Here is a 27,225-nt window from a genome sequence, read left to right on the forward strand (position 1 = left end):
ATGATCAGAAACTATTCGCAGCTTGGTAGAAGGCAGAAATTTTCGGGGAGAGCATAATTCGTGCTACAAGTTAATGAGAAAGTAGTGGCAATTTCGAGAAAAGGTAGTTTAGTGAATTCAAGGCCGCGTATCAAAAGCCGTCCAGTCCCGTGGCCCGTCGTGTGACTGCCAAGCTTGTCAAGCTTTAATTATTATCTATTGTATCAGAGTACCTCATCATTACTGTTTAAACACCCTTGTATTTTACATGTTTTTGAGTATGCCCATCAGACCCTTGGCCTTTCTCGCCCCGTCGCCGTAGCCAAGCTCGACCACGCCCTGCGCAAACTGCCAGCTGCGCTTCTGGTCGGGCACCGGGTACTGCATGGGCGGTGGTATGCCCGTCCTGACCCCGAGCCAACCGAGCCTGTCCTCGCAGACGCTCTTGATATTGCAGAGACCGCGGAGGCCCTCCTCGCCCGCGAAGCGACCGTAGCCGGACCCGCGGACGCCGCCAAAGGGCAGCTGGACGGCATAGTAGACGGCAAAGTCGTTGACGGCGACCATCCCGGCCTTGAGGCCGCGGACGATGGGATCGAGCTGCGGGTCGCTCTCCGCGCCGTGGACGGAGGCGCCGAGGCCAAAGTCGGGCGCGTTGGCGACGGCGAGCACAGCGTCGGCGGTGGACGCGTCGGCGCGCATGAGCGTGAGGATGGGGGCGAAGCACTCGCTGCGGGCGATGGCCATGTCGGGCGTGACGTCTGCGAGCATAGTCGGCGCGAAGTAGGAGCCGCCGGGGTAGTCAGGGTGCTGGTGGCGGCGACCGCCGGCGAGGAGGCGTGCACCGCGAGCGACGGCGTCGTCGACGAGGGCCTCGAGGCGGTCGAAGGAGGCCGGGGAGATGATGGCGCCGACGTCAGCGTCGGGACCGAGGCGCAGGGCGCGGACGCGCGGGGCGAGGGCGGCGACGAGCTTGTCGTAGACGGGACCGCGGGCGGCGATGACGCGCTCGATGCCGATGCAGTTCTGGCCGGCGGCCTGGAAGGTGCCGCGCAGGATGACCTCGACAATGCGGGCGAGGTCGTGCTCGGCCGAGTCGAGGACGATGAAGGGGTCCTTGCCGCCAAGCTCAGCGACGACAGGCGTGAGCGCCTTGGCGGCGGACGCGGCGACGGCGTGCGCAACGGGCTGGCTGCCGATGAAGGTGATGTGGGCGATGCCCGGGTGCGCGGTAAGATGCTCGGCCTGCGCCGGCCAGCAGGCGAGCGTCTGCACGAGGTCCGGATCGAAACCGTGCGCGGCGAGGGCACCCTTGGCGATGTCGGCAAAGTACGCGCTTGACCAGGCTGTCTGCTCCGAGACCTTGACGACGATGCCGTTTCCAGCGAATATCGAGCTGATGACGGGGCCGAGCAGGTTGTGGAAGGGGTAGTTCCAGCTGACGAGCGCGGCGACGACGCCCATGGGCTCGTAGCTGACCGTGTTCCGCTTATGCATCATCAGCAGGTTGGTCGGGCGGCGCTCCGTCGCCAGCGCGCGGGCGCCGTGCCGCAGCGTCCACTGCAGGCGCTCCGCGGTCACCATGATCTCACCGAGCTGGGCGTCGACGAGAGTCTTGCCGCTGTCGAGGCACGCAACCCGGCAGATTTGCTCCGCGTGGTCGAGCACGTGCCGCAGCATGGAGCGCAGCACTGCCTCGCGCTGGGGCAAGGTGGTGCGGCGCCAGGCGCGCTGGGCGGCGGCGGCGGCGGCAATGGCGGTGTCAATGGAGGCGGCGGAGGCGGCGGGCACATTCCCGAGGAACTGGCCCGTCGCGGGTGCGTAGCAGGGGATGTGGGAGGAGAGCGACGCGGCGGGCTGCGTGGAAGGGTCGGCGTCGGGGGTGGGCGGCGAGACGACGTAGAGGCGGGGACGAGCGGCGAGGGAGGCTTGAGCGGTGCGGAAGAGGATGGTGGTGAGAAGGATGGCAATTACGGCGACGCTGGCCTGCAGAACGGGCTTCCTGTAGAGTGTTAGGCAGTGCTCTCAGACAAGGGGAAGGGGTGTCGTACGGGACCTGTTGGAGGTACGGCTGGGCATAGTCGCTGCCGCGACGGAGGAGCGACAGCACACAGGCTTTGGGCGCTTCCATGGCGGAAAGACGACCAATGTGCACGCAATTGGCACTCTTTGGGAGCTTGGTCTTGAGATGATGGTGTTGAATGGGCGAGTCGAGGAGGGGGTCAGTTCATTTGGGCAACTTTTTGGAAGCTTGGTGTGGGGCATCATGTTTCCGAGTACGAGGTGAGGCAGTTGCTACTTCTGGGGCTCAATCAAGCAGATATCGACATCGTCATTGTCATCATCATCAATACTATCTTCATCATTAATGTCTTCATCATCCATCACAGGCACCACTTTACCATTATGACTACTATTAGAAGCACCAATACACCGCCGCCAATACAACTCGAGTGATCCCTCCGCGACACGTTGACGAAGCAAACGCCCGCCGAGGCAGCCCCTCTACCGTCAAGCTAGGCAGCCCAATTTTGCGTATCAACACCCAAGTCAAGGAGATAAGGCAATGATCAGAGTGCTAAATTCCCCGCTGCAGATGCAGAATGCGGGGGTCTTTTTTTACGAGCCGTTGATGCGGCATGCATCTCAGCTCGTACAGTTCCGCTCTCCGTGGCGGTACAGCAAAAAATTGGTCGCTGCAAGTGGAATGTACCAACGTCAGCGGCATGCCGATATATGCATAAATAACCCCGAGGCTTCTGTGCAGGGAATTCTCCGATAGCCTATGATGCTCTGTGGCGTTTGAGATGAACTGCCAACAGGTTCCGAAGGATCTCATGAAGGAAAAATTCACGGAGAAGTCGCCGGGTAAAGCCCCGGAGAGCAGGTTTCTCGTAGATGGCGAGGGCTTCAGTCCTCAGCGGCATCAATCGCTAGTGTGACCGAAATCATCATAACTGGCGGATCGGTTGAGACGTTTCAGCAGTTGAGGCAACGTATCACAGAAATGTTTTCGACTTGCAAGCAACACATTGAATACGTCATGCCCAAAAAGTCGAGAATGCACCGAGTTCAAGATAGCTTTCTATTCTCAATCGTCTCCAAAAAAAACCTCCTCTGAACGCTTGAGCTGGACGATGCTATGTACACTTCATATCCATCTCTCGCTGTTTCGCTCGCTTCCTCTCGGTTTTTCTACTGAATCGGGACCAAAAAGCATGCAAAACAAGCCCAGCTTTTGCTTCCTCCTCCCTCTCTCGTACAACAAAGACAAACAGGCCGCCAGCAATTGATACAAAAAACGCCCGAGACTGCGCGCATCCGGTGTCCACCACTTCGGTAAACCCCAGGCAACGAGAAACAAGAAAAGTGTATAGAAAAAAAACTAGTAAATAAAAAAAGGCAGTAGTGTGTACCGGTGTGTGTCGGCTCCGCATGTTGAAAAATGGGGAAAGGAATCTAGGATGCAAATCGCAATTAAAGGAAAGGATGAGGTGACGGGGTGTATCAAAATATATATATAGTGTGCGCGTGAAAGGACAGGACGACGAAATCATCCGCAGAAAAAAAACAACGCCAAGCAGCAAATGACGAGCGGCTCGCAGCAATCCTCTTTCCGTGAGGACTTGTGCCCGCAAGTCCACAGGCTCGCTCCCATCTGTTTGTATTCCAACCAGTTGTAAGAAATGTGGTACTGTGTAGTACTGTAAATGGCTCATGCGAAGTCGTCAACAAGCAGTGCTCGTGTCGCAGTGATGAGGGTGACACGGCTCCGCAGGCGAAAGTGGTAAAGACATGGTGGCATTATGGATCGTCGATTATGTACAAGCGGATGCGTAGACTCGTGCTACGAATCGCCCCCTGATGAAAGGCGTTCAGACGGCCACTAGGCGTCCGACTTCTTGGACAGAGAGGACAGCGCGCGGAGACGGCTGCGAATTATGCCCGTGTGCGAGTGTGAGTTTCCGCGCGAATGTGAAGACTCTATCCGCGACAATCGGGCAGCCGAAGTGAAGTCGTTGCTGGCTTCGAAACTGGCGCGCGTGCGGTCCATCGAAGCACGCATGCGGTCGTACGACGGTCGCGGGCGGTCCGTCGAGATTCTGTGCATGGGGTTCTCAACCGAGTACCGGGGCATATTTGTCGTGTCGGCACTTCCTTGCTGGCTGTGTGCCCCGTTGTATGTGTTTTGCGTCACCGTTGAAGGCGGGTAAATTGGTCGCAAGTCTTCGTCAACGCTGGCATATGGGACATGCCTCGATCTTCTCGAGCTTCTGTTGGAGCTGCCGTGAGATCCTTGACTCCTGGAGTCTGTCTTGTTGTCGTCCTTTGCTTTGGGCTCCTTGAGGTAGTCAAATTTGCCCATGAAGACCTGCTCGCGAATAATATCGACGTCGTAAGGGTAAAAGACTTTCTGCATAGCCTTGATGGAAAATCTGGGGAACAGGCAGAGGACAGGGACGATGAAGAAACAGGCCCAAAACGATGCTTCGCCGTAGATCTCAGCGCCTGCCTTGTAGAATGTAGACGAAGAGGTGAATGATGTGTAGACACCGGTCCAGAAAAAGACGAACAAGTCACTGATGGCGATAATCAGCAGCATTAGCCAGTCCCACCTATATGAGTTTATCATAATGTAGGCGTTGATGGTCAACACAGCAGGGTGCGCAACGTAGGCTCCGAGTCGATATCTGTCGTCGACGTTGAGACCGTTGAAAGTGACGGGGCGAGAATTGCTAAAGATCAGGTAAGGCACGTAAAAAGCCATGACTGACTGGTAGACACCGTCAAACATGTAGAGCCAAAACTTTCTCTGCGTCCATTCCAACCGTTCAATACCGGTGCGGTAGAGTTCAGGAACGGCCAGAGATACCTTGTCCGAGACGTCCTGGTCGAGAACACCAAGGACACCGACAGGTACCGAGGTGAAGAACAGGTTGAACATGATGATGTAGCTGTATTCGAACAGATACGTTATGTCAAAGTCGCAGTAGATCTGGAACCAAAGCAGGCCAAACACCCAAACCATGTTCTTGTAGAAGAAGTTGCTTATACTCTCTGCCAGACGGCGGTAAGACCATCGCCCATGGACCAGGACCAGGCGCTGCAGAAAGCGGAATTGACCAATGGCATAATCGGAAGACATGGCGGCTTGTCGGCCCTCAAGACCAGCGATGCCGACACCGACGTCGGCCTCTTGGATCATGGCGACGTCGTTGGCACCATCACCAATGGATAGAGTCATGACATCGAGACCATTCTTGACCATGGCAACAACGGAGGCCTTTTGGGCGGGGCTGACACGGCAGCAGAGAACAGACCGGCACTGTTTGCAGAGGAGGAGGAACTTTTGCTTGAGTCGGTCGTGGAGAGCCCAGCGAAGGGCGAAACCGTCAATAACGAGGCCGTGCGTGGGGCCAGGCGGTTCGTGGTTCTTCTTGGCGGCCTTCAGGTCCTCGTCACTGCCTGTGATGCCAAAGTGGCTAAGGTGCTGGTCCAAGCCCTTTTCCAACTCGTCGAGCAGCATGTCATCGGAGACGTCGTCGCCAGCTTCCTCGTCCACCTTGAGGTGAATTAGCTCCATGTCATTGTTGAGCAGATTGCAGGAGAAACCAATGTTGATGGCGGTCTCGACCTTGTCGCCAGTCAAGACCCAGAGTTTAATGCCGGCCTGTCCGAGAAGCTCAATGGTATCGGGGACACCAATCTGGAGGCGATCCTCGATAGCGGTTCCGCCGAGAAGCAGAAAGTCTTGTTCAATGAGCTCGGCGGCAGCTTCCAACTTCTCTTCGCGATCTTCGAGAGCAGAAGCAGCGACGTCGTGTTCCTTCTTCCAGGATCGGTATTCCTCTTCAGTGATCTCCTTCATAGCAATGCAAAGCGTGCGAAGACCCTCACGAGCAAACATTTCCAAGTGTTCAGCAGTTTCTTGGCGGAGCTCACGCTGCTCTCCTTTCTTGAGGCGAGAGTAGATGACCGAGTCGGCACCCTTGCAGAAAATGACGATGCGGCCGTCGGGCATCTTGACGATGGAGCTCATTCGCTTGCGAGTAGAGTTGAATTCGATCGTGTTAAGAATCGGGTAGTGGCGGTCCTCGCCCATGATGTTAACGTCGATACCGTCGCCGGAGCTTCCGAGAACCGTGAAGCCCATGTCGCGTGCGGTAGCGACGAGAGCTTCCTCGTCAGGAGACTGAGCTTTGAACAACATGCGCGGCGTGTCACCGGGTGCCTTTTCTGCGATGACACTGTGGCAGAGAGCCAGCGCGAGCATAAAGGTTTCATTGGCTTCTTTTTGTGCCTTGCTGGACTCACCGCCGAGGTCGGCGACAAAATCGGGGGCGACAAAGGTAAGAGCATCGTCGTAGAAGTAGGGATTGTCGTACATCTTGCGTAGGCCGGCAATCGAGTCGGCCTTGGCTTTGGCGATCTCGGCGTGGATGCGTTCAGATTCGGAAGAGACGTCGATGCCGGCACGTTTTTGCATGCCAGCCTGTGCTTCGGTGTAAGCCTCGCCGTATGGATGTCCGTTGATCGTTGCCTTTTTGAACTCCATCACATTTTGCGTGAGGGTACCAGTCTTGTCGGAGAAGATGTATTCAATTTGGCCAACGTCGTCCGAAATGTTCCAAGTTTTGGGTACACAGGGCTGGTCGATTGGCTCGTAGTACATTTCAACATCGCTGAAGATGAAGATGGCCTGCAGAGTACGGACAATTTCCAGAGTGATGTAAAGCGAGATGGGAACCAAGTTTTGGAAGTTGATGATGGCGGCCCAGAAAGTGATGAATCCAGTGACGGGAGGGCTGCCGCCGATGGATCCGAAATCGAAAAAGTTCTTGGACGTGTCGGTTCTGGCCCAGGCGGCTCCGTTGATGATGGCCGACACCAAGCACATGACGAAAAGGATACCAAAGTTGCAGATGACGTTGAAGTTCATTTCTCGGGCAATTCTGGCACGCTTGGAGGGAGTCATACCAGTATTCATCATAATCTTAGTGTCGTGACCGGTGTAGACGACGACGCCGAGAATCCACTCGGTGTTGCGAAGGTTGCAGCCTCGGAGAAGCAGGTTGTCGATGGTGATGGCCTCGGTCATATCCTCTGGCTCGTCGTCCTCGTAGCCAGGCACGGTCTGCTTCCACTTGATGGCGCCGTTAAACTTGTACAGGTTGGATTGTGGGGCTTCGCTTTCGACGAGGAACTCGGATCGTTCGCAGTCGCGGGCATGCTTGAGGGCGCGGCTGCATCGAAGGGCCTGTCGGACTTTCAGGTTGGTCTCGCCGTCCAGGTTCTTGGTTTCGACATAGCAAGCACCGTCGGGATCAGACGTGGAGAGGATAATAACATCGGCGGGCAGTTCATCATCGTTGTAAATACGGACAAAGTCACCGACGACAATGTTTTTCCAGGCGTCCTTTTTGAAACGAGCATTAGTGGGCGCGCGTCTATAGTTGATGATGTCGGTCTTCATGTCCTGCATAGCAGCAAGGCGTGCCTGGTCCTGCTTGTCGGGCTCCTGGATCTTGATGTGACCAGGGGGCGAAGGGGAAGGCACCGGGGTCATCTGAATGTCCTCGTGGGTGGACCGTCTGTTGCCAAATGGTGAGGTGATGGATCGGCGCATAGACATGCGGGTTCGCTGGGTCTCGACAGAAGGTCTAGGCTCCTCCTCCTCTTCGCCGTTGGCCTTGGCTTTGCGCTCGATTCTCTTTTGTCTGGCCTGCTTGGACCAGATACTTTGAACGGCGTACCAAATGCCACCAAAGAAGCGAGAAGTGGACTTTTTCACTTTTCGCCACGTAGAGACGTCGCCAACCTCGACGTTTACGTTGTCCCAGTTCATCAGACGATGGACGGGCGCGTTGTTGAGTTCGATATCGGTGATAGTTCGTCGGTAATCCTCGATGGCATCTTTGATGGCGGTGAGACAGATAATGACAATGAGAGGGACGGCGCTGAGTCCGGGATTTACACTGCCAAATATGGGGAAGATCTGTACATTTGCGCGTGAGCAAAGGTCAAGGCAAGCCAGGCGTAGCTTTACTTACAACCAGGATGATAACAAAGAGGAAGAAGATGTTGGCGACATTGTGGAACTGGAACCAAATGTTTTTGGGTATAAAGGATAAGGGCGTATATTTGGCAGTTCGAATCTTGTTTCTGGCATAGCTGTTGGCAGGATGCCCCTCCTCGTCAAGCATGTCGTCGGGCAAGGGCAGGTTGAAGTAGAGGTGGCGGTTCTCAGGCTCGTCGTCTTCAGTTTCGGAGGCTTCGGGATCGTCGGCGTCGCCGTTGTCGTCGCCATTGGAGAGGGGACCATGGCCGTTGTCACCGCCGCCAGGCGCGCCGACGCTCTTTTCGCTAGATGACGACTTTTTGCGGTTGTGTCGATTCAAGAGGGAGTGGCGTTTGGTGCTGCCACTCTTGACCGTCATTCTTCGCGTGGCCCATCTCGCTCGTTGTGTTTGGACCTTGTCGAGGTCAGCGCCGTTGCCGGCGGCACCCTCGGGGGTCAAGTTATCGGGCATGATGGGTAGGCAAAGGCGAACATTCGCCGTTTAAGCCGTTTGGTTTGGCCAGCCTGGGGTGCGGTTTGAGGGACCGTGGCTGTCTGAGCCGTTGAAGCGGGAGGCGGTTGACTGGAGGACTCGAATGACGCCTTTTTTGAGACTTGAATTTTTCGCGCTTGTATTGAATTTTTGTCCGTCCGTGAGTTCTGGGCAAGGCTCCTGGAACACGATTTCGGTCGGATGGGGGGGGGTGGTCAACGAGACGCGCCGAGTAAAGGGAGAGAAGCGGCTAGACTTGGCGCGACCGGTGTAGAATACAATTGACACGAAAAGAACGACTAGGGAGCTGTTTCGGCAGCGAGAGGATAAAAGAATCGAGGTCGAGGGGACTAGTCGATCGGAGAAGGATGACGGAGGGAATGGATGGATAAACGACTGGAGGCAGGTAGGACAAGAGGGAGAGGAAAAAGGAAGGGTCGGGTAGCGGACATTTGGCGAGCGAGAGAGCGAGCGAGAGGCCAGCGCAACGAGAATTGTTAGCACGAACAGGCAGGCGACTGCTGGCTAGCTAACTGGGCTGGGCGCGAGCTGAGCAACCAGGCTGACGGGGTACCTACGGGACCGACGGGGTGCTGGTCGCTGGCCTTGATTCAGTGCATGCTGCCCTCCTAATTGGCCAGTTTCAGTAGGCGACCCGGCCTCCCAGCACACTCTCCAGTGTCGGACTTATCCCGCATCCACTGTAATTATCTGCGGCGAGGGCCTAAATGGGTAAGAGCCTCACTGGAACCCACGATAACCTCGCTACAACGGCGCTGGCTTGACCCCTGTCTCCGAGCCATCCGAGTGTCCATAACTCGTCAGTACAATTAGTTACCGTTGTCCCTGTGAACCTCGCAAAGAATCCCATAAAAAGTCCAAAATACAATAAGAAGACAAAAACAAGCATTTAATCTCCACTGAAGCACGCGGTGAAAATGCCAAATGCACATGGCCACTTAGTCACGGTGTTCTGCTCTCCCCTCACCGTCGTCGGATCCCGCATAACATATCCCCCCATGCCTTCCTCCATGCCCCCAATAAACTCTGTTTCGTTCCCAGATACCTAGCTTTATAATCATCATGCATATCACACTTGCTGCTGCTGCAGAAATGAATCTCTCCCGCTGTTGACGATTACATCACATCCTCCGCCCTGCTTTACAAGCATGCCAGGTCTTTCATCCCGCTCCTGTCCAGAGACACTATCATCAGCACATGCCAACTGTATTGATGTCTCCCTTCCCGCATCACCCGAGGCCCAACACTCCCAAGCATTACAATATCAAGCACAGCTTCTTGGCGGGCAAAAAGAAAATGAATTCACAAAACAAAGCCCCCTGAGCCTCTGCAGCGCCGCGCCGCGCCGCGCCCGCCCACTGCGGAGTTGCCCAGCGGGGTCAATGTTCAGCAAGTACCTCGCCACTGGTCTAACCAGCGCGTGTACCTCTCTTTCGTCCGTGGCCGCCAAATTATCGCCGGCAGCCTCGGGCGCGACGGACAGCTACAAGTATCCGAAGCGGCTGCTGAGAAATCACCACGACTGAAAAGATTTTCGTGGCTGCTAACCAACCTGGGAACCCGTTTGGCGTTCCCCAGAGCAGCCTCATTTTGAACACTTTTCGCAGAGTACGGACACTCCGAACTGGTACTGGTATCACCAGGGAAGATGCTTGGATGCTTCTCGACTCTACCAATGACCAGGATTTCGTAGGCAGTGACGACATCAGGCACCCGTGTCTCCTCACTCATCTTGCCGCAGCCGATCTCATCTCCGGATCCAGGGGCAGACGCAATTGTTCGGGGCGCTGTGTTTTCCAAGTCCTTTTTATACATTCGTTTGGGGTCCCTGGCAAGTAGGAGGAACGCACAGGACCAGCCTACCCCTCCGCCTGTATCCATGATTCCATAGGCGAATGTTTTACCCGCAACTCATCTATGGATAACACAAGGGGATGGGTTCTGAAAGAAACGCTCTTCAAACCGCCACGGATGAGATATAGTACTGCTTCATTCGAGTAGTAGTTACTCGACTTGCTGGTGCACTTAAGCCGCGACTCGTCTGTGGTGCCTCACTACCTAGCCAGCTTGCAATACCAGTCGGACACGACCCTTATAGCGGGCCCCTACTCGCGTCAGGGTCTACCAGACTACCAGTAATAAATTACCAGGTTCCTCCATTACGATTTACGAATACTGACTAGTTGAAAGATGGTCGGAATGGCCTAGAAACCATCGCGCCTTGTTGTTGTCTCAAGGTCATCCTCGTTGCGCACCGCTGGGCTGAGACAGCGAGCGCAGGCATAGTCTCACTCACTCGACATCTCATTTGTCGCGCGCATAGAGGTATTAGTTAATCGACAAGTGTCTATTTCGTTACTTGCCCAGTTACCGCTGAGACTATTGGGCCCAGCGCTGCTTAATCTTGGCACACCCAAGATGTCACATCGTTCCCCCTCACAGTCCTCTATATTTGAGAAGGCTATGGACACTAAGCCTCGTCACCCGCATACGGCTGCTCGGATTTCATCTCCCCTCGGACTCGAGGCCCAACGCCCGCCTGCGGTCGCTCTGCCGCGCCCTCCCTTCAAGTCGTTACCAACATGTGTTCTTTGCTTGCGCCATGGCGACTTCGCTTGGCTCACCTCGCAGGCCATGGGTGCTGATCGTTGCGTCCCCCTGTCGATGATGATGACCATCCGTGACCATCCATCCCGTGATTGTTGTCGGGTGCTTTTCTCCTTGGCTGACAGACACGGTGCCCAACGTAATTTCAAGCATTGGCGAGTCGCCAACGACACGCATCAGATTCACGCCTGCTGCGCTGCGCCGCTGCGCGTGCCCTCCTGCAAGCCACCCTGTCCTGTTTCCAGGCCCAGCGCGTCCAGGCAGGGAGGAGGAGTTGCCGACCGACCTGCATGAATGCCTTTGTCAAGCTTCTCCATTGTGATTGTGGCCATCTTGCTTCGGCGGGGCTTCCCTGCCCGACAAGAGCGAGATGCCCAATACAATTCAGCAGACCCCGTCTTGCCAATGCCTTGCGCCTCGCTCACCAGCTCGAGCCCACTGTACCGGACCCTGAGACAAGCCCAGACGTCCTTATAGTCTGCCCGTCTTGCTTCTGGCAATGCGAGCAATACCAAGTAAAATACGTGCACCACATGAACCAATCCGTGATTTCCCCTCCAAGTCTCGAAAGTTCGAAAGTCCACAACGACAACTGCGAGTTCTTCCTGGCCTGTTCCCAATTAACGATTGTCTTATAAACATCGAGCTGGGCATTTTGCGCGTCTGTCGCCACAGCTCTTTTGTAACGCACTTGGCGCCGATTTACCAATTAAGCTTTAGCCTGCCACCCTCTAGCGTACCTCTCTGTACATGCGAATTCTTCAATCAAGTGTCCAAACGGCCTTCGCTGACCTAGTTGCTCACATTAATTCAATCGCATGTACTTACTAATAGACAGATAAACGCCAGCTGGCACGTTTCACCTTTTGCTTGCTTGACTCGCCTTCCAAAGCCGTCCATCTATCCATTTAGTTGGGCCTCCTCCCACCGCCACTGCCGTCAACATTATATTCCCAGCAACATTAAAATTTGGAGGGGAAAAACATGCAAGAATCACTCTCGTCCCTTCTTTGCAGCGAGACATGGCACTATGACTCTGACTACGCGAACCACATCATCTTTCATGAGAACGGCACAGGCAAGGTAAGCCCAGCACGCACGCATATCCATCATATAGTCCTTGTTAATCGTTTGTGTGCAGTTAATATGTCGCACGGAGCTCAATGTCTGGATCGCCGCCGAATTTGACTGGCAGCCACACGACCAACAAGCATTCAGCCAAACGGTCGACATTGCCAAGTATGACAGCTCGCCAGCCAGCCTTCAGACAACAAAAGTCGACATGACGCTCACGCAGCGCCGCATCCCGAAGCTCGGGAATGTGGACATGAGCAAGTATAAAATAAACGAGTCGTTACTGGTGGAAGCCGCCTTTCAGCCAAAAACGTACACGTTTACTCTTGAAAAGGGAAACTTTTTTACACCCTACGACGCTCAGTCTCCGGAGGGCTTGACGGAATTCACGCCGAGGTTCCAGCTTCGTCTGACATTTGACACGTCGCCGTACCCGCCGCGGGATGAGTGGAAGAAGCCGGAGGAGGGGCCGGACTCGATCAAGTTTTGGGAGTGGAAGCAGTTTTGTGGGCGAAGGTTAGGGGATCAATGAATAATCGCAAATAGCTTCCAACGAAATTTTGCCTTTTGAGACTCTTCCTTTTCGTTTTGTGAACAACCACTTCACTCCATCCAAGTTGCGCTCGACCTTGCTCGCGTCTTCCACCAAAAAAACTGGCTGATTTTAGAATATTACCAGGAAGCCATAGTCTCTTATATGTATCCGTGACAATGAAGAAATAAGTTGATGTTCTCGGTTTATTTTGGGTACCGTTGCAGCGAAATTTGGTTTGGTCCATTCTGGAATATTGGCAAGCAGCCTGCATCCGTGAAAATGAAGAAATACGTTAATATTCCTGGCTAACTCGACGCATGAAGGCCTTTTCTATGGGTTCTCCAACGCGCTCCGAACGTTTTTGCCATCGCTCCATCACCATGGCCTCTCTCGCGCGCCAATCTTGAAAACTTGGCAGCCCGGACGTACCATCAACAACTTCTACGCCATGCACTTGTTGTTGAACTCCAACAGGAAGGTTTGGTTAAAGGGGCCCTGACATTCCATGTTAGCGCGATGCCGTCCTAACCTTGGAGGGGAGGGGAGGAAAGGGAACTCTTTGCATCGAGGAACACTTACAGAGGGATCCCTATCGCGATTGTCACAGCATGCCTTCTTGTCCGTGGCACTCTTGCACTTGGCCTGTAACGCGTAAAAGATTAGTTGTTGCCTTTGCGATTTTGTGAATGTCACAGTCCCAAATACATACGTTTTGAATGCAACCCTAGAGAGATGAAGAAATTAGTAAAACCGCAGAATGAGTCCAAGTAAAGGTTGAAAACTTACAGCTGCTTGCCATGAGCGGAACTGGCAAAAGTACTTGTTCAAGCCAGTGCAGTCGAAGGGGTTGAGCTTCTCGCACGGGAGGTCCTTGAAGGTAGGCTCATCAGTCTTCTTCAGCGTGTACTGCGGCACGGCGGCCCTCATGTAACCCGTATAGTAAACACCGGCCTGCATTGTTTTCTCAAATCAGCAACTTTCATGATTTTATTGGCGCTCTTTCAAGAGGGAGGACTTACACCAAAGGGAAGAACGTCTCTGTCATCAGCGCACTTCTTGGCCTCTTCGCCACTCTTGCCTTTACACTCGGGTGCCTTCTTGCATCCCTAGATAGATAGTCTCATCTTAGTTTTGTGTTCTTTTTTTGGGAGGGGAGGAGGGTTCGTGAGTACTTACAGCCCACTCCCAGTTGCGGAGCGTGCAGCCCTTGTGACTCAGACCCTGGCAGTCGATCTTGTTGCCATTCTTGAGCACCTCGGCGCAATTGATCTTCTTGACCGGCTTGGTCGGTGCGACTGGTTTCTTGACGTCCTCCTCTTGGATTCCTTGGCAGTTCCTCATGTACATCTCATAGTCCTTGGTTCCCTATTGCAAGCAAGTTAGAAACTCTCGACCATGTACTTTGTGATAGTTTTTGCAGTCGAGTCAACGCACAGGTGCGGGGGGGTGGCCATCGCAGAGAACTTCATTGTCGATGGTGTTTGCTGCGTTGGTAAGGCCGGCGCCGAGGAGTAGCAAGCCGGAGACCAGAAATGATGGGACATGCATGGTTGCTCTGTAGAGATGTGTCGGTTTGCTAGGTTTTCTGAAGGATCTTGCACAAGTAGAGGCTTGGAAGAAAAGAGAGTGTGATGGCTGGAGGAAGAAGGCTGTATAGTTGAGACGGACTGCACTCTTAAATCACAAACGCTGAGTATGACTTTTAAAGAGACTCGAGTTTTGATCAATACAAGTTGCTCGTCCAGAAAAGTGAGAAAGTCGCAGAAGAACAAGCCATTACGCATGAAAAGCATGAAAAGCATGAACTGCATAACTGCAAGGATTTGGCTGCCGAGGATTATGCCATGTAGTTGGAGTTCTAAGCCTTGGCCGATAAGCCTAATGCGAGCTCAAAATAATTTTATAGCAGGGCCATAATCATAATAGAGATGATAGCATCGTCGCCCGATGTTGAAGCGACCTCCCGTAGAGTCAAGCCGACATGGTGTTAGTACTTAGTTTTTCATGTATTTCCCACCAAAGTTTGTGTACCTTGGGGGTGCAAATTGTCACCACTTTTAACCTTTTAACACCACAATCTCGAAATGCCACCAACTTCCAGCCATTATGAGCGGCTCAGATGACGAGAAAATTCCTTCTCCAGCATAGCCTATATTGTTTAACTTGGCTATTAAGCTTCATGACTTGTTATGGCATTTTTATGAGCGAATTAACGCCGTACTTGTCAAGAAAAGGAACAGCGCTCCTTGGCTAATAATAGCGTTCTAACTGTCGCAATTCATAACCACCGTTGTGATCGCGAGAAGTTGTAATTCTTTTATTAGAAAAACTATACTAAAGCTCAACTGCTCGTTTCAGATTGTTGCCAAAACCATGCAAGCTTCACAAGGCAGGTGGACGTACAATGCTGCACAGCTACTCGGCCTCGTCGATCCTGTCACACATCCTGTCCATCGAAAAATGCAAAGTTTATCTTTGTCACGTATATAGTGCGCATAGAAAGAATATGCAGTGCAGATAGAACTACTCAATAACATAAAACTATCGGGCGGATCACCAAGGAGAAATGGATAGGAAAGGCCAGCTACATAGGTCAGCATGTTCCGGTTGAGGCTCCATAGAAGCGCCGAAGTCAAGGGTAGAGGCGCATAAAAAATCGGATGGCAGTGCGAACAGGAACAGCATTACTCGGTAGCATAATATTATCAGTGGCATATAAGGCTACTAGTTTACGCGGCTGCCGGAAAGCGCCAAAAGAGCGCATGGGAGAGAACATGCCGTGCGAATAGCATTGCTTAGTGGCATTGAATTATCAAGATCATAAGGCCACTTTCTCCGGCAAACGACAGGCGCTGGGCTTAACGGTGGAAAGCGCATAAAAAAGAACGTATAGCATTACTTATTAGCATAAAACTGATAGGAACAATGGGCTACTTTACTCGGTCAACGGCAAGTGCCAAATGTCAAGGTGGAAGCATGAAGTGATGTGTTCATGTCTGAAAATCCTTCGTCTATTGCCGGCGTGCAAGGGCGGTTGTATTGTCATGGGTCGCAACGCAGGCATCGTCGCTCATGCAAACATTCACAATGCTGCCAAGGTGTTGTAATGCGAAGTGTCTTGGATATTGGCAGTTCCAATGATGGATGTAGTTTTCATATAAGTAGACAGATGTGTGCTCTACATTTCTCCCACGCCAATAGAGTACAGTACAGTCATCCCGGCGAGAAACACTCCTTTCTCTTTCCCTCTTTAACAGTCACTCGCCAAGTTTATCAAGATGATTTTCCCAAAGCTCGCACTCGTAGCCACTGTGCTCGTTTCCGGCATCGCGGCCTCGCCCTACCATACAAAGTCTGTTGACAAACGAGGCCAGAATGTCATCATCGGGTACAGAACTGTTGCAAAGGTGCGTCACGAAATGGATGATGTTGCCTTTGGACCTTGGGATGCGTTGCATTTTTTTCAAGACGTTACTGACGGTGCTCCTCAGGAACAAGCACAAGATTACATGGCCAAGAAGACGCTCACATTGACGAGACCTGCTAATGGCCAACAAATCGGCGACGGCGTTTACACGTCTCCCGAGCCTGGCGAGTGGCCTATTCACGGCTCTAACCCTTGGTACGTAGTCATGCCGAAACAAAAAGTGGATTGAACAAGATTCCAAGCACCATTCATTGCAGGACTAACGGCTGGCAGGTACTGCGCCATCTTCGCCGATGCGGAGGCTCTCGCTAGCACAGCCAAGGTGTGGGTGCCGAGGGAGACTTGGTGGAAGAGTTCAGCCATTGACGGCTTCATCTCAGGCCAAGGCTTGAACCCCGCAAAGACAATGCGCATGGCATTAGTTTACAATGAAGAGCACCTTCAGCAGATGTTGATCCCCAAAGCGCTGCTCAACAGTGAAGGCGGTGGCCTGGGCATCTCGGTGCTGTGCAAGGAGAAGCTGGAGGAGCTACCCAGGGCGCGAGTCGACTATGAGAGCCGAGAATGGAAGAACGCCAAGGGCGAGGTGCAGAAGCCTGTCAAGGCTGCTGAAGAAGGGGCTGTTGAAGAGGGTGCTGCTGAGGAAGGTGCTGCCGAAGGAGCTGTCGAAGAAGGAGCTGCTGTTGAAGAAGGTGTCGCCGGAAATGCGATTGGCGACGCCGACCTCCAGGCCGCGCTCAAGGCAGGCGAGGTTGGCGAGTACAGGTTCTATGCGGCTGCTCTCGAAGGTGCCGGGGCGGCCGCGACTGCCGCCGAGGAAGAAGCTGTGATTGCTGGAGCCGACGCCACGGCTGTCGAAGTAGCTGCCGAGGAAGCGGCAGCAGATCTCGCGCTTGCTGAGGCTGGTGAATCCGCCATCACTGGGGTGGTGCTGCTCGAGGAGATTCTCATTGTTTAGTCGTTGAACTGGTAACTTAGTGCATGACTAGGTAGTAAGTGGATGGGCAATGCCTTGGTTAGAAATTGGAACCACGTGGGTACGGTTTACTTTACTTGTCTTGTTTGCTTGCCTAAATAAGCTATAAAAGTACTGAAAAATATTACCAGCATCATTGTGTAGCCTCAAAGGCCCCGATCCCGTTATTTAGCAGTAGTCGGACTTTACAAAAGAAAGGAGAGCTTGCCACGCTGCATGTTGGCATCCTGTCATCCCGATATAGGGTAGGTTTCTTGTAAACGGCGGTAATTCAGCCTCAAAGTTAGTGGGGCTAGATCTGCATCCACTTCATCCCATCGACATCAACATCGGAAGTCACAAGACAAGGCGCTTCTGCATCAATCTTGTCTGGCATCTGTGCAACAAGCCCATATCAGTCTTTAACTACCAAAACCAGAAACCCCAAGACGTAAATACGACATCACATAGCCACGCCAACTCAGCACCCGAGATAGACCAACAGATCTCAACCGCCACAGCTGCATGGCCTCATCACAACTCGGCCGGCCGCGGACGCCGCCAAGCCTCGTCCGGGAGATTGCCGCCTCCGACGACGAGGGTAGTGACGGCTCGTCCTCTGACGACTCCCTCCAGGATCTTACCGCGCTTCTAGGTGGCCATGGACCATCACCAGCACCACCCACTGCCGCCAACCACCAGTTGCAGCCCACCACGCCACAGAGGCGCTCCAAACGCCCTGCTGCTGGATCATCCCGCCCAGGGCATAGATCGCCGCTGGTAAATATCCCACGGCACCGCTTCGACCTCGCAGCGCTCGCCAAGGACGCGCGCCGCGACACGGCCCTGCAGGCGAGCTCGCAGCTCGCCCGGGTCCCCGTCAGGACAGCGACGCCATCAATGCCCGGCGGCAGCGGCAACGGTAGCGATCTCACTGGTCTCGTTAGTAGCGCAAGCAAACCCGGCGATGCGCACAAGGTCCTTCGCGCCGTGCAGAGGGCAGACCCGGGCCATCAGGAGCTGCGGTACTGCTTCTTCCGCCCGTCCCTTGACGAGCCGGACTGCCCACCGCCGCGACGGCCGCCGCCGCCGCCAGAGGCCAGAAGAATCCCGTGGACCCTGCTCACCGAAGGCAACCCGCGCGTGTGCGAGCAGAACCTCGTTTCAGGCGTCCCGTTTAGCGTGGTGGAGAGACGGGGCGCCATGCCGCCTTCCGTCTTCCTTTGGTTGCTGGAAGAGATTTGCGCGCCGGGGGCCTCGCCCGTGACGCGCGCGGAGCTCTGCCACCTCATCGCCGCCTGTCCTGAGCAGGTGGCCGCGCTTCTCACCCCAAAGCTCCTCAAGTCGATATGGGAGCGCATCGGTGCCGCGGACGCGTCCCTACAGCGCGGTCGAATCAACGTTGCCAAGGTGAGCGACGAGGTCTACAAGGGCAGGGACTGGGCGCCGCTTCTCGCCATCCTGTCGCTCTTGAGCGACACGGCGTCGGCGCTGCCGTTAGAAACTAGAACATACATGTTACAATTGCTACTTCGAATGGCCATGGACATGGTTGTTCTCACCAATATTGACATTGACGATCAATTCGAACACACTTTCAAAAACCTCATCGAAACCATCCCGCCTAGGGACTGGGACGGCTTTGTAAGTTCCGAATCGATGCACAACACGCCAAGCACCCACTAACAGCAGCAGTGTCATGATACCTGTGCCCTGCTCCTGAGCAATTTCTCCTCGCCGTGCATCCGCGTCAGCGCCCTCCTCTGCCTGCCGACAAGCTCGTCCCGCGCGCACGACCTCCGCCGGCGCCTCGCCGCCACCTTTCTCTTCCGCGACGCCTCGCTCGCACGCCGCGCGCCCGAGGCCGCCATCACGCTACAAGCTATCATCGACCGCCTCGGAGAGCGCGACTTCGACGTCAGCCCGGGCACCGAGTTCGCCGAGCTGCGCGCCGCCGTGCTCATCCTCGACATGGCCGTCGACGACGGCTCCGTCCTGGCGGGGCCGGCCGACCACGCCGAGGAGGACCGCTTCAACGAGCGCGTCGACGAGCTCGCAGCCCGCCTCGGCGACATCTGGCGCCGTATCAACGACGCCGGCATGAAGCTCGCCCGCACCGAGGCTAAGTCGGTCGTCGAGTGGGTGCAGAAGCGCGTCACGCACACGGTCCGCACCCGCCGCCGGCCACCCACCAGCATCTTTGACCTGCCCGGCCACCAGGAGCAGCAGCAGCGGCAGCGGAGGGATCTGCCTCGGCAGCAGGAGTTTATGAAGAGCTTCTTCCGGAAGAAGATGCCCTCGCCGAAACCAGCACCGAAGCCAGGGTCAGAGTCAGAGCCGGAGGAAGTTCTGGATTGTATTGAAGTCAAGCTGGAGTAGGGTCGCCAGCCACAGCTCCCGTAACAGCCGAAAGTGACGAAAGCCACGTGTACGATTGCAAGATACCCCAAGTTTTTTTAGCTTCAACGCATTACGAGTGTAGCGGGACCAGACCTGTAGGAATGTTTATGATACAACCTCTAAGCTACATATAATAAAAAGAGTTTCAAAAACCAGGCCAAAAACAATGCAGACGATGAGGAACAGGGGCGACATCAAGCATGCGTGCGTGTGTCAGTTGCTCCCCCCCCGGCCCAGTTGAAGCCCGTTATTTGCTTTCTGGGGGCCAACAACCAGGCATTCTCTAGGGACGCACCGTTCTATTTTCCAACACGAGGGTGCGGAGCGCGGGGGTTGTTTAGTCGAAGAACTTGCGGTTCTCGTTCTTTCCAAAGAGGGATTCGCGGACGGCGGGGGCGGCCGAGTCCTCGAGCAGCTTGAGGCGCGTCTCAAAGGTGTTGTCGATTTCAATCTTGCCCTTAGAGCCGACGATGATGACACCACCAGAACTTTGCACCAACCTTGTTAGCAACGGCGAGACAAAAGCATATTGCGCGGGCTGAGACCTACCTGGCGTCCGGTACGGGATTCTCTTCGTCGATGGTCACCGTGACATCCTTGCCCAGCTGCTTCTTATACGTCTTAGCGGCGTCGTCGAGGGCCTTCTTGACGACGTCGGCGTCCTTGCCGCGGGCGCGGACCTGGACCTCGGCCTCGTTCATCGTGTAAAGGCCCTCGAGGACGAGGGCGGCGAGCACCTTTTGATACTTGGCCTTGTCCTTGGTGCCGGCGGCCAGCTGCTGGCGCGTGGTCTCGTATATGCTGTCCAGCAGCTCCTGGCGAGCGCCGAGCACCCGGAGACGGGTCTTGTTGGCGACGGTCGAGCGCGTGATCTGCTGGGACATGGTGGCTTGCTTGAACTTCTTCTCGTACGTGGCGTCGATGGCGTCCGTCTCCTGGCGGACCAGCTTGGACTTTTCAATCTCAAACTCCTCGTTGGCCTTGATCTCGATCTCGCGCGCCTTTTCCATGGCCTCCTGCTTGATGAAGGCCGTCATCTTGCGGAGCTCATTGTCGACCTATCACGGAGGGGAAGAGCGGTGTTAGCTAGAAACTGTTTTCTACCATAGTCAGAGGTGATCGAGGCCGGGTGCGGGCATTGACTGTGGGATTGACAATGCTCGGCTTTCCACGGCTGGGGGATTCAAGGCGCACCTGCTGGTCGGACAATGCGTGTTGCGACATGCTGGCGATTGTGTATGTGCCGTGGGTTGTGGAGGGAAAAGGAGGCGAGATGAATGGTACGAGATTAAAGAACGAAGCCCCGATTGTCGATGAATCGCCGCGGTCTGTGCAAGCAAGTGGCCTGCTGCTGTCGTCAGTAGGTGGTAGAGGGTGGAGTGTTGGAGCGGCAAGGAAGCTCATCCCGCCTGCGGCCCCAAGGCGGCGGTTGCTGCTCACCAGCCACAGCTGTTTGGTGGCAGGCAGCCTGCAGCGCCGTTACCCGCCGATGGCAAGCCTAAAACGCTAAAACGCTGGCGGTGCAATGACATCCACTGGTGATGTCAGGTGACGACACCAGCCACACCTCTGTCCAGGCAAGATTCTGTGGCGCGCTTTGACGGGCCCCATCGGGGGGGTCATGCTGTAATTGAAGTGGAAGTGCGACGCAATGCCGCTTGCATTCCACATGCGCCTACCCTTGTCTCCCACGTCAGGTGTACAATACACGTCTCTTTTGCTCCTTTAACCCTTGGATATCTCGCCGGCCTTTCGACACCTCGACGGCTTTTCCCTCACGACAGCATATTTCCCACTACTCTCCCGATACCCGAACGAACGCCTTCTCCGCCACGCACAGCCGAAACGGCGGTGGTCCCATCCCAGACCCGTCTCCCAACAGAACAGCCAGACTCCTTTGAGAACACCACCAGCGCCTCTCATGCGGCGAAACTGATCACGCCTCTATATACACCCGACCCCAGATGTTCGCTATCCCCCAATAGCGCAATGGAGCCGTTTGGCGGCATCTCCCCTGGCGGGAGCATTGCTGTACGTCTGAGCCAACTACCGGTTGACTGCGTCTCTGCATGGGTGTGCTAACGCGAGGACCACAGCTAGGAATCATCGTCGGCCTCATGTCGACTAGTGTGCAGAGCCTGGGGCTGACGCTGCAGCGCAAGTCGCACATCCTCGAGGACGAAAAGGGCCCCCACGACGTCCGCCGCCCGCCATACCGCCGCCGCCGCTGGCAGGTCGGCATGGGCATGTTCGTCGCCGCCAACATCCTTGGCAGCTCGGTGCAGATCTCGACCCTCCCGCTGCCGGTTCTCTCGACGCTGCAGGCCGCGGGCCTCGTCTTCAACTCCATATGCGCCACCCTCATCCTCAGCGAACCCTTTACGCGCTGGTCGCTCGCCGGCACCTCGCTCGTCACCACCGGCGCCGTCCTCATCGCCGTATTTGGCGCCATCCCATCGCCCGCCCATAACCTGGACGAGCTGCTGGTCCTCATGGCGCGCAAGCCCTTCATCGTGTGGATGGCCCTCCAGGGGCTGTTGGTGGTGGCCCTCGCCGTCGCCACCGATGTGACGAGTAGGATATCCAGCATCTCGCACAGCTCTCGATTTCGACTCATCCAAGGCATCTCGTATGGTGTTATCAGCGGCGATCTGTCGGCGCACGCGCTGCTTTTCGCCAAGTCGGCCGTCGAACTAGTCATCAAGACGGTCGCCGGCAAGAACCAGTTTATTTACTGGCAGGCCTGGGCCATTGTCATGGCTCTCGTATCGCTAGCTCTTTGTCAGCTCTATTATCTGCATAGGGGTCTCAAGCTCGTTTCGACATCGGTCCTATATCCCCTGGTATTTTGCGTTTACAACATTATTGCCATCCTGGATGGCCTAATATACTTTGACCAAACAAGCTTTATTTCACCGCTGCGGGCCTGCATCATTAGCCTGGGCACGGTGATTTTGCTAAGCGGTGTTCTTGCCCTTTCGTGGCGTCTCAGCGATGAGCAGCATGCGCCTGGCGTTGGCCAGTCCACGCTGGCACCCGGCCTCGGCATGGTGGAGGACACGGAAGGCGAAGAGGAGTCTCTCCTCAGCGGGGAGGCGGCTGTCGAATCCGACGAATCGTTCCCATCCTATCACACGTTTGGACCCGGCGAATCGACGGCCATGACGCCGACCAAAAAGACGTTTCGGTGGGCAGAGGACGCTGAAATCTGGGGCGAACTGGAAGACCAAGAGCATCCCAACTCGCCGGCGAATCGTTTGCGGGCGAACACGATGCCGGGCCTCAGCGAGTCCACAAGTCTCCTGCCTGGCGTCCGCAGAGCCGTGAGCGGCTCATCGACCATCCCGGAAGAGGGCAGCACGCACTCAGATACCTTCGCACGACGGGTACCACGGCGGCGACGCAAGAGCACGGGCTTCCCCGGGCTCGTCGCGCGTCGTCATCTCAAGAAGCGGGACTCATTCATGGGCGACTCGGTCAGCAACTTGCTTTCCTTTTCATGGTGGAAAAACAGCGACAGGCGGGACTCGACGCACAGCTCGCCTCTTGGTGGATCATCTACGCAGCGGCCGACCATCAACACGCCGACGGGACGAAACGACTCGCCGGTGTAAACAGCATCATCATGTACTTTCTTTCGTCGCTCATCTCTTAGAAGCATCCGGCGTTGTATAGGCGCATACGATCGTCATAGATATCGTGGTGACTGGCCATCTGGCTAGGGGGCTCCTTGCAGGTCTTTGGATAGAATCAGAAACTCGAAGCCAACCTGGTCCATTGTACCTCGAACCAACTATTTTTCTACCTTGGGATCACCTTTATTTTTTTACGTAACATTAGATAATCTGAATTATAAAGACGACATTTTTAGTTTTCAATTAGTAGAAAGGACGAAATGAGTGTTCTATTCTGCGCTAAATGATGGAAAAGAGGTGGATTAAACGAGGTGCGTTATGCACAAAACGAAGGGAGCGTGAGGCTCGGGAGCTGCCGTGACCGTGCACGGCGTCTAGAATTGCTGGAAGCCGCCCTTTTCGTCAATGTGGCGGTAGCGCTCGCGCTCCTTGCGGACCTTGAGGAGCGCAGCGATGGAGAGGATGAAGATGGCGTCGACGCCTACTGGTGTCAGTGAGGTCTGGGGATACAACGGCGTTGGGAAGAAACTCACCAACCATGCCGAAGAGGGCGGTAAAGATGACGTCGAGGGCAATGTTGGCGAAGCTCGAGATGGAGGTCGCGCAGCCGCGTAGCAGGGCGGCGGCGGCAGGGCTCGGACAGGTAGGATCGGTGATGAAGGCCGGCGTGGAGGCGTTGAAGTAGCCACAGCATCCGAACTAGACATGGCGTCAGTTTTCCGCTCCTTCTCATGATCCTCTTCCTTTCTGTTTTTTTTCTTGCTTGCAACCCTCTTTTGCCGTCGAACAAGACGCCCACCGAAAACTTACCGCAGTCTGAATCGCCGACTGAACGGACGTCTCCTGGTCGAGGTACGTCGGGAAGAACTGCTCCTTGACGCGCAGCGTCATGACCCAGAGGACCACGCCGAGGCAGAGCGTAAAGATCGCACAGAACGCCGTCAGGTAGCCCGTGAGCTTGAGCACGGAGCGGCCCTTGGAGGCGAGCCCGACGAGCGCCAGTGCGAACGTGGCGAGCACGATGCTCGCGTTGGCGATGCCGGCGCTCAGCGGGAACTGGCGGTACAGCAGGTGCCGGACGACCTCGCGCCCGTCGTCGGGTCCCTGGTCGGACGCCAACATGCCGCGCGCGACGAGGCAGAAGCCGAGCTCGAGCGCGCCGGTGCCGAGGAAGAGGAAGTTGATGGCCAGCGTGGCGAGGTGCACCTTGTCAGGCATGGTGGGCGGCGGTTCGGATTCGCAGGTATGTATATACGAGGTTAACGTGGGGGTTATGAGATATCGGAAAGATCGGCGGCGTTGAATTGAAGGCGGATATAGGAAAAGTTTGTCGTTTGACGACCGGCGTCCAAAGCGAAGCGGAATGGAAATAGTTCACGAGAGTAAGAATAGAAGAAATGTATCGACGAGATCAACCCGTGCCGCCAGAAACACACACACACAGTTGAAGGGATCTACAACAGGAAAGATTCAAGATCACGAAGGAGAGGAGGAGTGCAAACGGGCAAGCCGGCGCAGCCAGGGGACAGAGAGACCGCATCGCCCAGCGGGCCCGTCAATTTCAGATTCCGTCTACTTTTTCGCTACACGTTTCTCGCCAAGTATCAAGGGACAGGAAGGCTATATCGGAAGCGGGATCCCTATAATGTGCAGGCTTTCCTCTTTGCCTCTCGGCGCAGGAGCCGTATGAGGTTGCGTTTCAGGACCGCGGTGGTGAGGGCCTGGTTGTCGGAGGCAGTTTGAACCGACCAATCGCGGGCGTCGAAGTGGTGCAATACTTCACCAAAGGGGAAGCACATCTTTTTCTTTGCCGGTTGCGCTTCAAGCGATTATTATTTTACTCGGTATTGCATGCATTACAAAAATCCTCGGATTTCGTTTTTCTTACGCAAAAAGCGTTCTGTCGAATTGACCTGTCATGGGAGATGGAAATTACATCAGGAACGTGAATGGGGCAAAGTGGTGCAACTGCGCCATCAGAAAGAAATCCTGGGCGAATAACAGGAACAAAATAAATTAACACAGCTTGTCGCGCGTAATTTGTTTTCTCTCCCTCTCTCTTTCTTGCCGGGGGGCTTCCAAAACTCGACTTGCATCTGATAACGGCGATATCAAGCACCAGAAGCCCCTCACCAGCTTCAGGTGCTCCGGCTACACATACTGAACTCGTCAGAGATGGAGCGCGGCACCGAATGACCAGAGATGCTTGACGAATCAGGACCTGGGGATTAAAACGATAATAAGCTGCCCGTTTCCTTCAATCATGATTAGATGGAAGAATATGGAGCCGACAATGGTGTCGATCTACGGTTCGGCTGAGTGGCATGTCGAGTATTCCGTGGTGTCGCTGGCAGACATGAAGCTGCCAGAGTGTCCAGACAGAGCTATTCGGTATGGCGCGATACAGGACAGCAAAGGGTCCTCCTGTCTTGCCCGCCTGCCGCCTCGCAGCCTTGGCCTACTATGCTGACTGGCATGTGCGTTATGTCTGTCACAATGAGCCGCTTTCAACCAGCTATTCGAATCCCTTCACCTTTTGCAAACCTGCCTCGCAATATAGTCGGCTGCTTGCAGCCATCTCCGGACCTTGGCGCGAGACTTGGGACGGCTTACCCCCCCTCGTCGGTTCCAGCGTGGAGGTTCGCCAATGTCCGCCAATGTCCCATCGGACTGAAAAGAACGGCGGAAGCTAGGCAAGGGTTTCCTGCACTTTGGTAGGCTGCTGCTGAGTTGACAAGCGAGGGCGACAGGCTTCGCAGAGAGATGAAGGCCCCAGCCTGGCTCAGTCTATTGCTGACAGCCCAGTATTCGTAACGCAGCGCCCAAGCTTGGTCGCACTGTGATGCCCCCTCCGGAGACACAGGCCCACGAGTTATGCACATACCGGGGACCGCGCCGCCCCGCCTCGTCCATTCCAGCCCAGCCGTTGGGTGTTTGCTTCGCCGCAGATCCTTTTTCCACAATTGTGGACAGTGCGGCCAGTACTGTCTGTACTGTTTTACAATGTTACCTGCTATTTCGTTGTCGGTGGCCTTTTGTCACGATAACTTGTTTCTTTTTTTTTTTTTTCTCAAAATTATTTCTGATGATATTGTCATATGTCGCCTTATTCTTTTCTGGTTTTGAAGATTTAATATAGGACTATGCAGGCCTCGAGACCACAGCACTGATCCCCTCACTGCCAACTGCTGAGTGAGTCTGTCCTGCGGTGTGTGTGGGTCGGCCTGACACCACAAAGAGGGATGCCGAAAAGACACGACACACGCTGACCATCTCGATACGCTCAGCATCTTGACACGAATGCTGGTACGTAGCTGTTCTGGCCCCAGAACCTCGTCGTGCTGCCGCCTGCTGGAACCCGTTTCACCTTGCCTGCCAACCTGCGCAAAGTCAGCGCGCCAGATCCTACAGCCAGCTGCACCATCAAAGTAACTATCAACAGACATGCCTCACACGACCCATGAATCCTTCCCACAGACCATGGCCCATCTTGCAAAATCCCCGTCATCCGCCCGTAATGACCCCTCGTATAACTTGTTCCCCATTCTCACGCCGCGTGAGGCCCCTGCAGCTCTGTCCACGCTCATCAGATTCCAGTGCTCAGTGCTCGCTCACCCCGGCGGCGGCTGAAGCCCCATGCTCGTCTGCCTTCTCGCCGCCGCTGCACGCCTGAGACCTGTGCTTGCAGCTTCTCCGGTCACATCATCGTGGCCAGATTGAAATGCTCTCCTCCTGCGGCCTCTTTCTTCCTTAGAGGGGCATTCTTCGGGTCGATGGACAGACCGCTCGGCCGAAAGCTCACAACTTCCCACACCATCGCGTCAAAGTCGTTAGAGCCGTTGGTGGCGCTGCACCTTGCTCGACTTGGCAGTCAACTAGAAGCCGACAACCACTGGCAAAAGTACGGATAGACTGAAACCGATAGAGTGAGCACGTATCCACTCGCCCTATTCCCTGCTCCGTGCTGGTCAGCAGCTCACTACTTCGCGCGGCCACTTTTGACAATTGCTCTGAGCCTGCTCGTTGCGGCGTCTTGCCTT

General features: G+C 55.1%; 9 protein-coding genes across 9 annotated transcripts; 4 read left to right on the forward strand and 5 right to left on the reverse strand.

Moving 5' to 3' along the window:
• Positions 1-243: 243 nt before the first annotated feature.
• ISF_01255 (Aldehyde/histidinol dehydrogenase) lies at positions 244-2,110 on the reverse strand (the record flags this gene model as incomplete). The annotated part of the gene is made up of 2 exons (XM_018844862.1): positions 244-1,981; positions 2,031-2,110. The coding sequence occupies 2 exons, from the start codon at positions 2,108-2,110 to the stop codon at positions 244-246; spliced, it is 1,818 nt and encodes a 605-aa protein (XP_018707628.1).
• A 1,755-nt stretch (positions 2,111-3,865) lies between these two features.
• On the reverse strand, positions 3,866-8,510 carry ISF_01256 (phospholipid-translocating P-type ATPase domain-containing protein; the record flags this gene model as incomplete). The annotated part of the gene is made up of 2 exons (XM_018844863.1): positions 3,866-7,975; positions 8,031-8,510. 2 exons carry the CDS (start codon positions 8,508-8,510, stop codon positions 3,866-3,868), a joined length of 4,590 nt encoding a protein of 1,529 aa, XP_018707629.1.
• A 3,633-nt stretch (positions 8,511-12,143) lies between these two features.
• Positions 12,144-12,765, forward strand: ISF_01257 (hypothetical protein; the record flags this gene model as incomplete). The annotated part of the gene is made up of 2 exons (XM_018844864.1): positions 12,144-12,242; positions 12,301-12,765. 2 exons carry the CDS (start codon positions 12,144-12,146, stop codon positions 12,763-12,765), a joined length of 564 nt encoding a protein of 187 aa, XP_018707630.1.
• A 444-nt stretch (positions 12,766-13,209) lies between these two features.
• On the reverse strand, positions 13,210-14,316 carry ISF_01258 (hypothetical protein; the record flags this gene model as incomplete). The annotated part of the gene is made up of 7 exons (XM_018844865.1): positions 13,210-13,263; positions 13,348-13,410; positions 13,478-13,492; positions 13,555-13,719; positions 13,788-13,874; positions 13,945-14,133; positions 14,203-14,316. 7 exons carry the CDS (start codon positions 14,314-14,316, stop codon positions 13,210-13,212), a joined length of 687 nt encoding a protein of 228 aa, XP_018707631.1.
• Positions 14,317-16,046: 1,730 nt separating this feature from the next.
• Positions 16,047-17,153, forward strand: ISF_01259 (hypothetical protein; the record flags this gene model as incomplete). Its single annotated transcript, XM_018844866.1, has 3 exons — positions 16,047-16,175; positions 16,260-16,390; positions 16,469-17,153. 3 exons carry the CDS (start codon positions 16,047-16,049, stop codon positions 17,151-17,153), a joined length of 945 nt encoding a protein of 314 aa, XP_018707632.1.
• Positions 17,154-17,675: 522 nt separating this feature from the next.
• ISF_01260 (hypothetical protein) lies at positions 17,676-19,529 on the forward strand (the record flags this gene model as incomplete). Its single annotated transcript, XM_018844867.1, has 2 exons — positions 17,676-18,794; positions 18,846-19,529. The coding sequence occupies 2 exons, from the start codon at positions 17,676-17,678 to the stop codon at positions 19,527-19,529; spliced, it is 1,803 nt and encodes a 600-aa protein (XP_018707633.1).
• A 358-nt stretch (positions 19,530-19,887) lies between these two features.
• ISF_01261 (ATPase, V1/A1 complex, subunit E) lies at positions 19,888-20,774 on the reverse strand (the record flags this gene model as incomplete). The annotated part of the gene is made up of 3 exons (XM_018844868.1): positions 19,888-20,038; positions 20,100-20,608; positions 20,655-20,774. 3 exons carry the CDS (start codon positions 20,772-20,774, stop codon positions 19,888-19,890), a joined length of 780 nt encoding a protein of 259 aa, XP_018707634.1.
• Positions 20,775-21,539: 765 nt separating this feature from the next.
• Positions 21,540-23,164, forward strand: ISF_01262 (DUF803 domain protein; the record flags this gene model as incomplete). The annotated part of the gene is made up of 2 exons (XM_018844869.1): positions 21,540-21,581; positions 21,647-23,164. 2 exons carry the CDS (start codon positions 21,540-21,542, stop codon positions 23,162-23,164), a joined length of 1,560 nt encoding a protein of 519 aa, XP_018707635.1.
• Positions 23,165-23,559: 395 nt separating this feature from the next.
• Positions 23,560-24,403, reverse strand: ISF_01263 (tetraspanin; the record flags this gene model as incomplete). The annotated part of the gene is made up of 3 exons (XM_018844870.1): positions 23,560-23,666; positions 23,719-23,884; positions 23,996-24,403. 3 exons carry the CDS (start codon positions 24,401-24,403, stop codon positions 23,560-23,562), a joined length of 681 nt encoding a protein of 226 aa, XP_018707636.1.
• Positions 24,404-27,225: the final 2,822 nt, after the last annotated feature.

The sequence above is a fragment of the Cordyceps fumosorosea genome (assembly GCF_001636725.1).
Source record: "Cordyceps fumosorosea ARSEF 2679 chromosome Unknown scaffold_2, whole genome shotgun sequence".
In the NCBI taxonomy this organism is placed as follows: Eukaryota; Fungi; Ascomycota; class Sordariomycetes; order Hypocreales; family Cordycipitaceae; genus Cordyceps; species Cordyceps fumosorosea.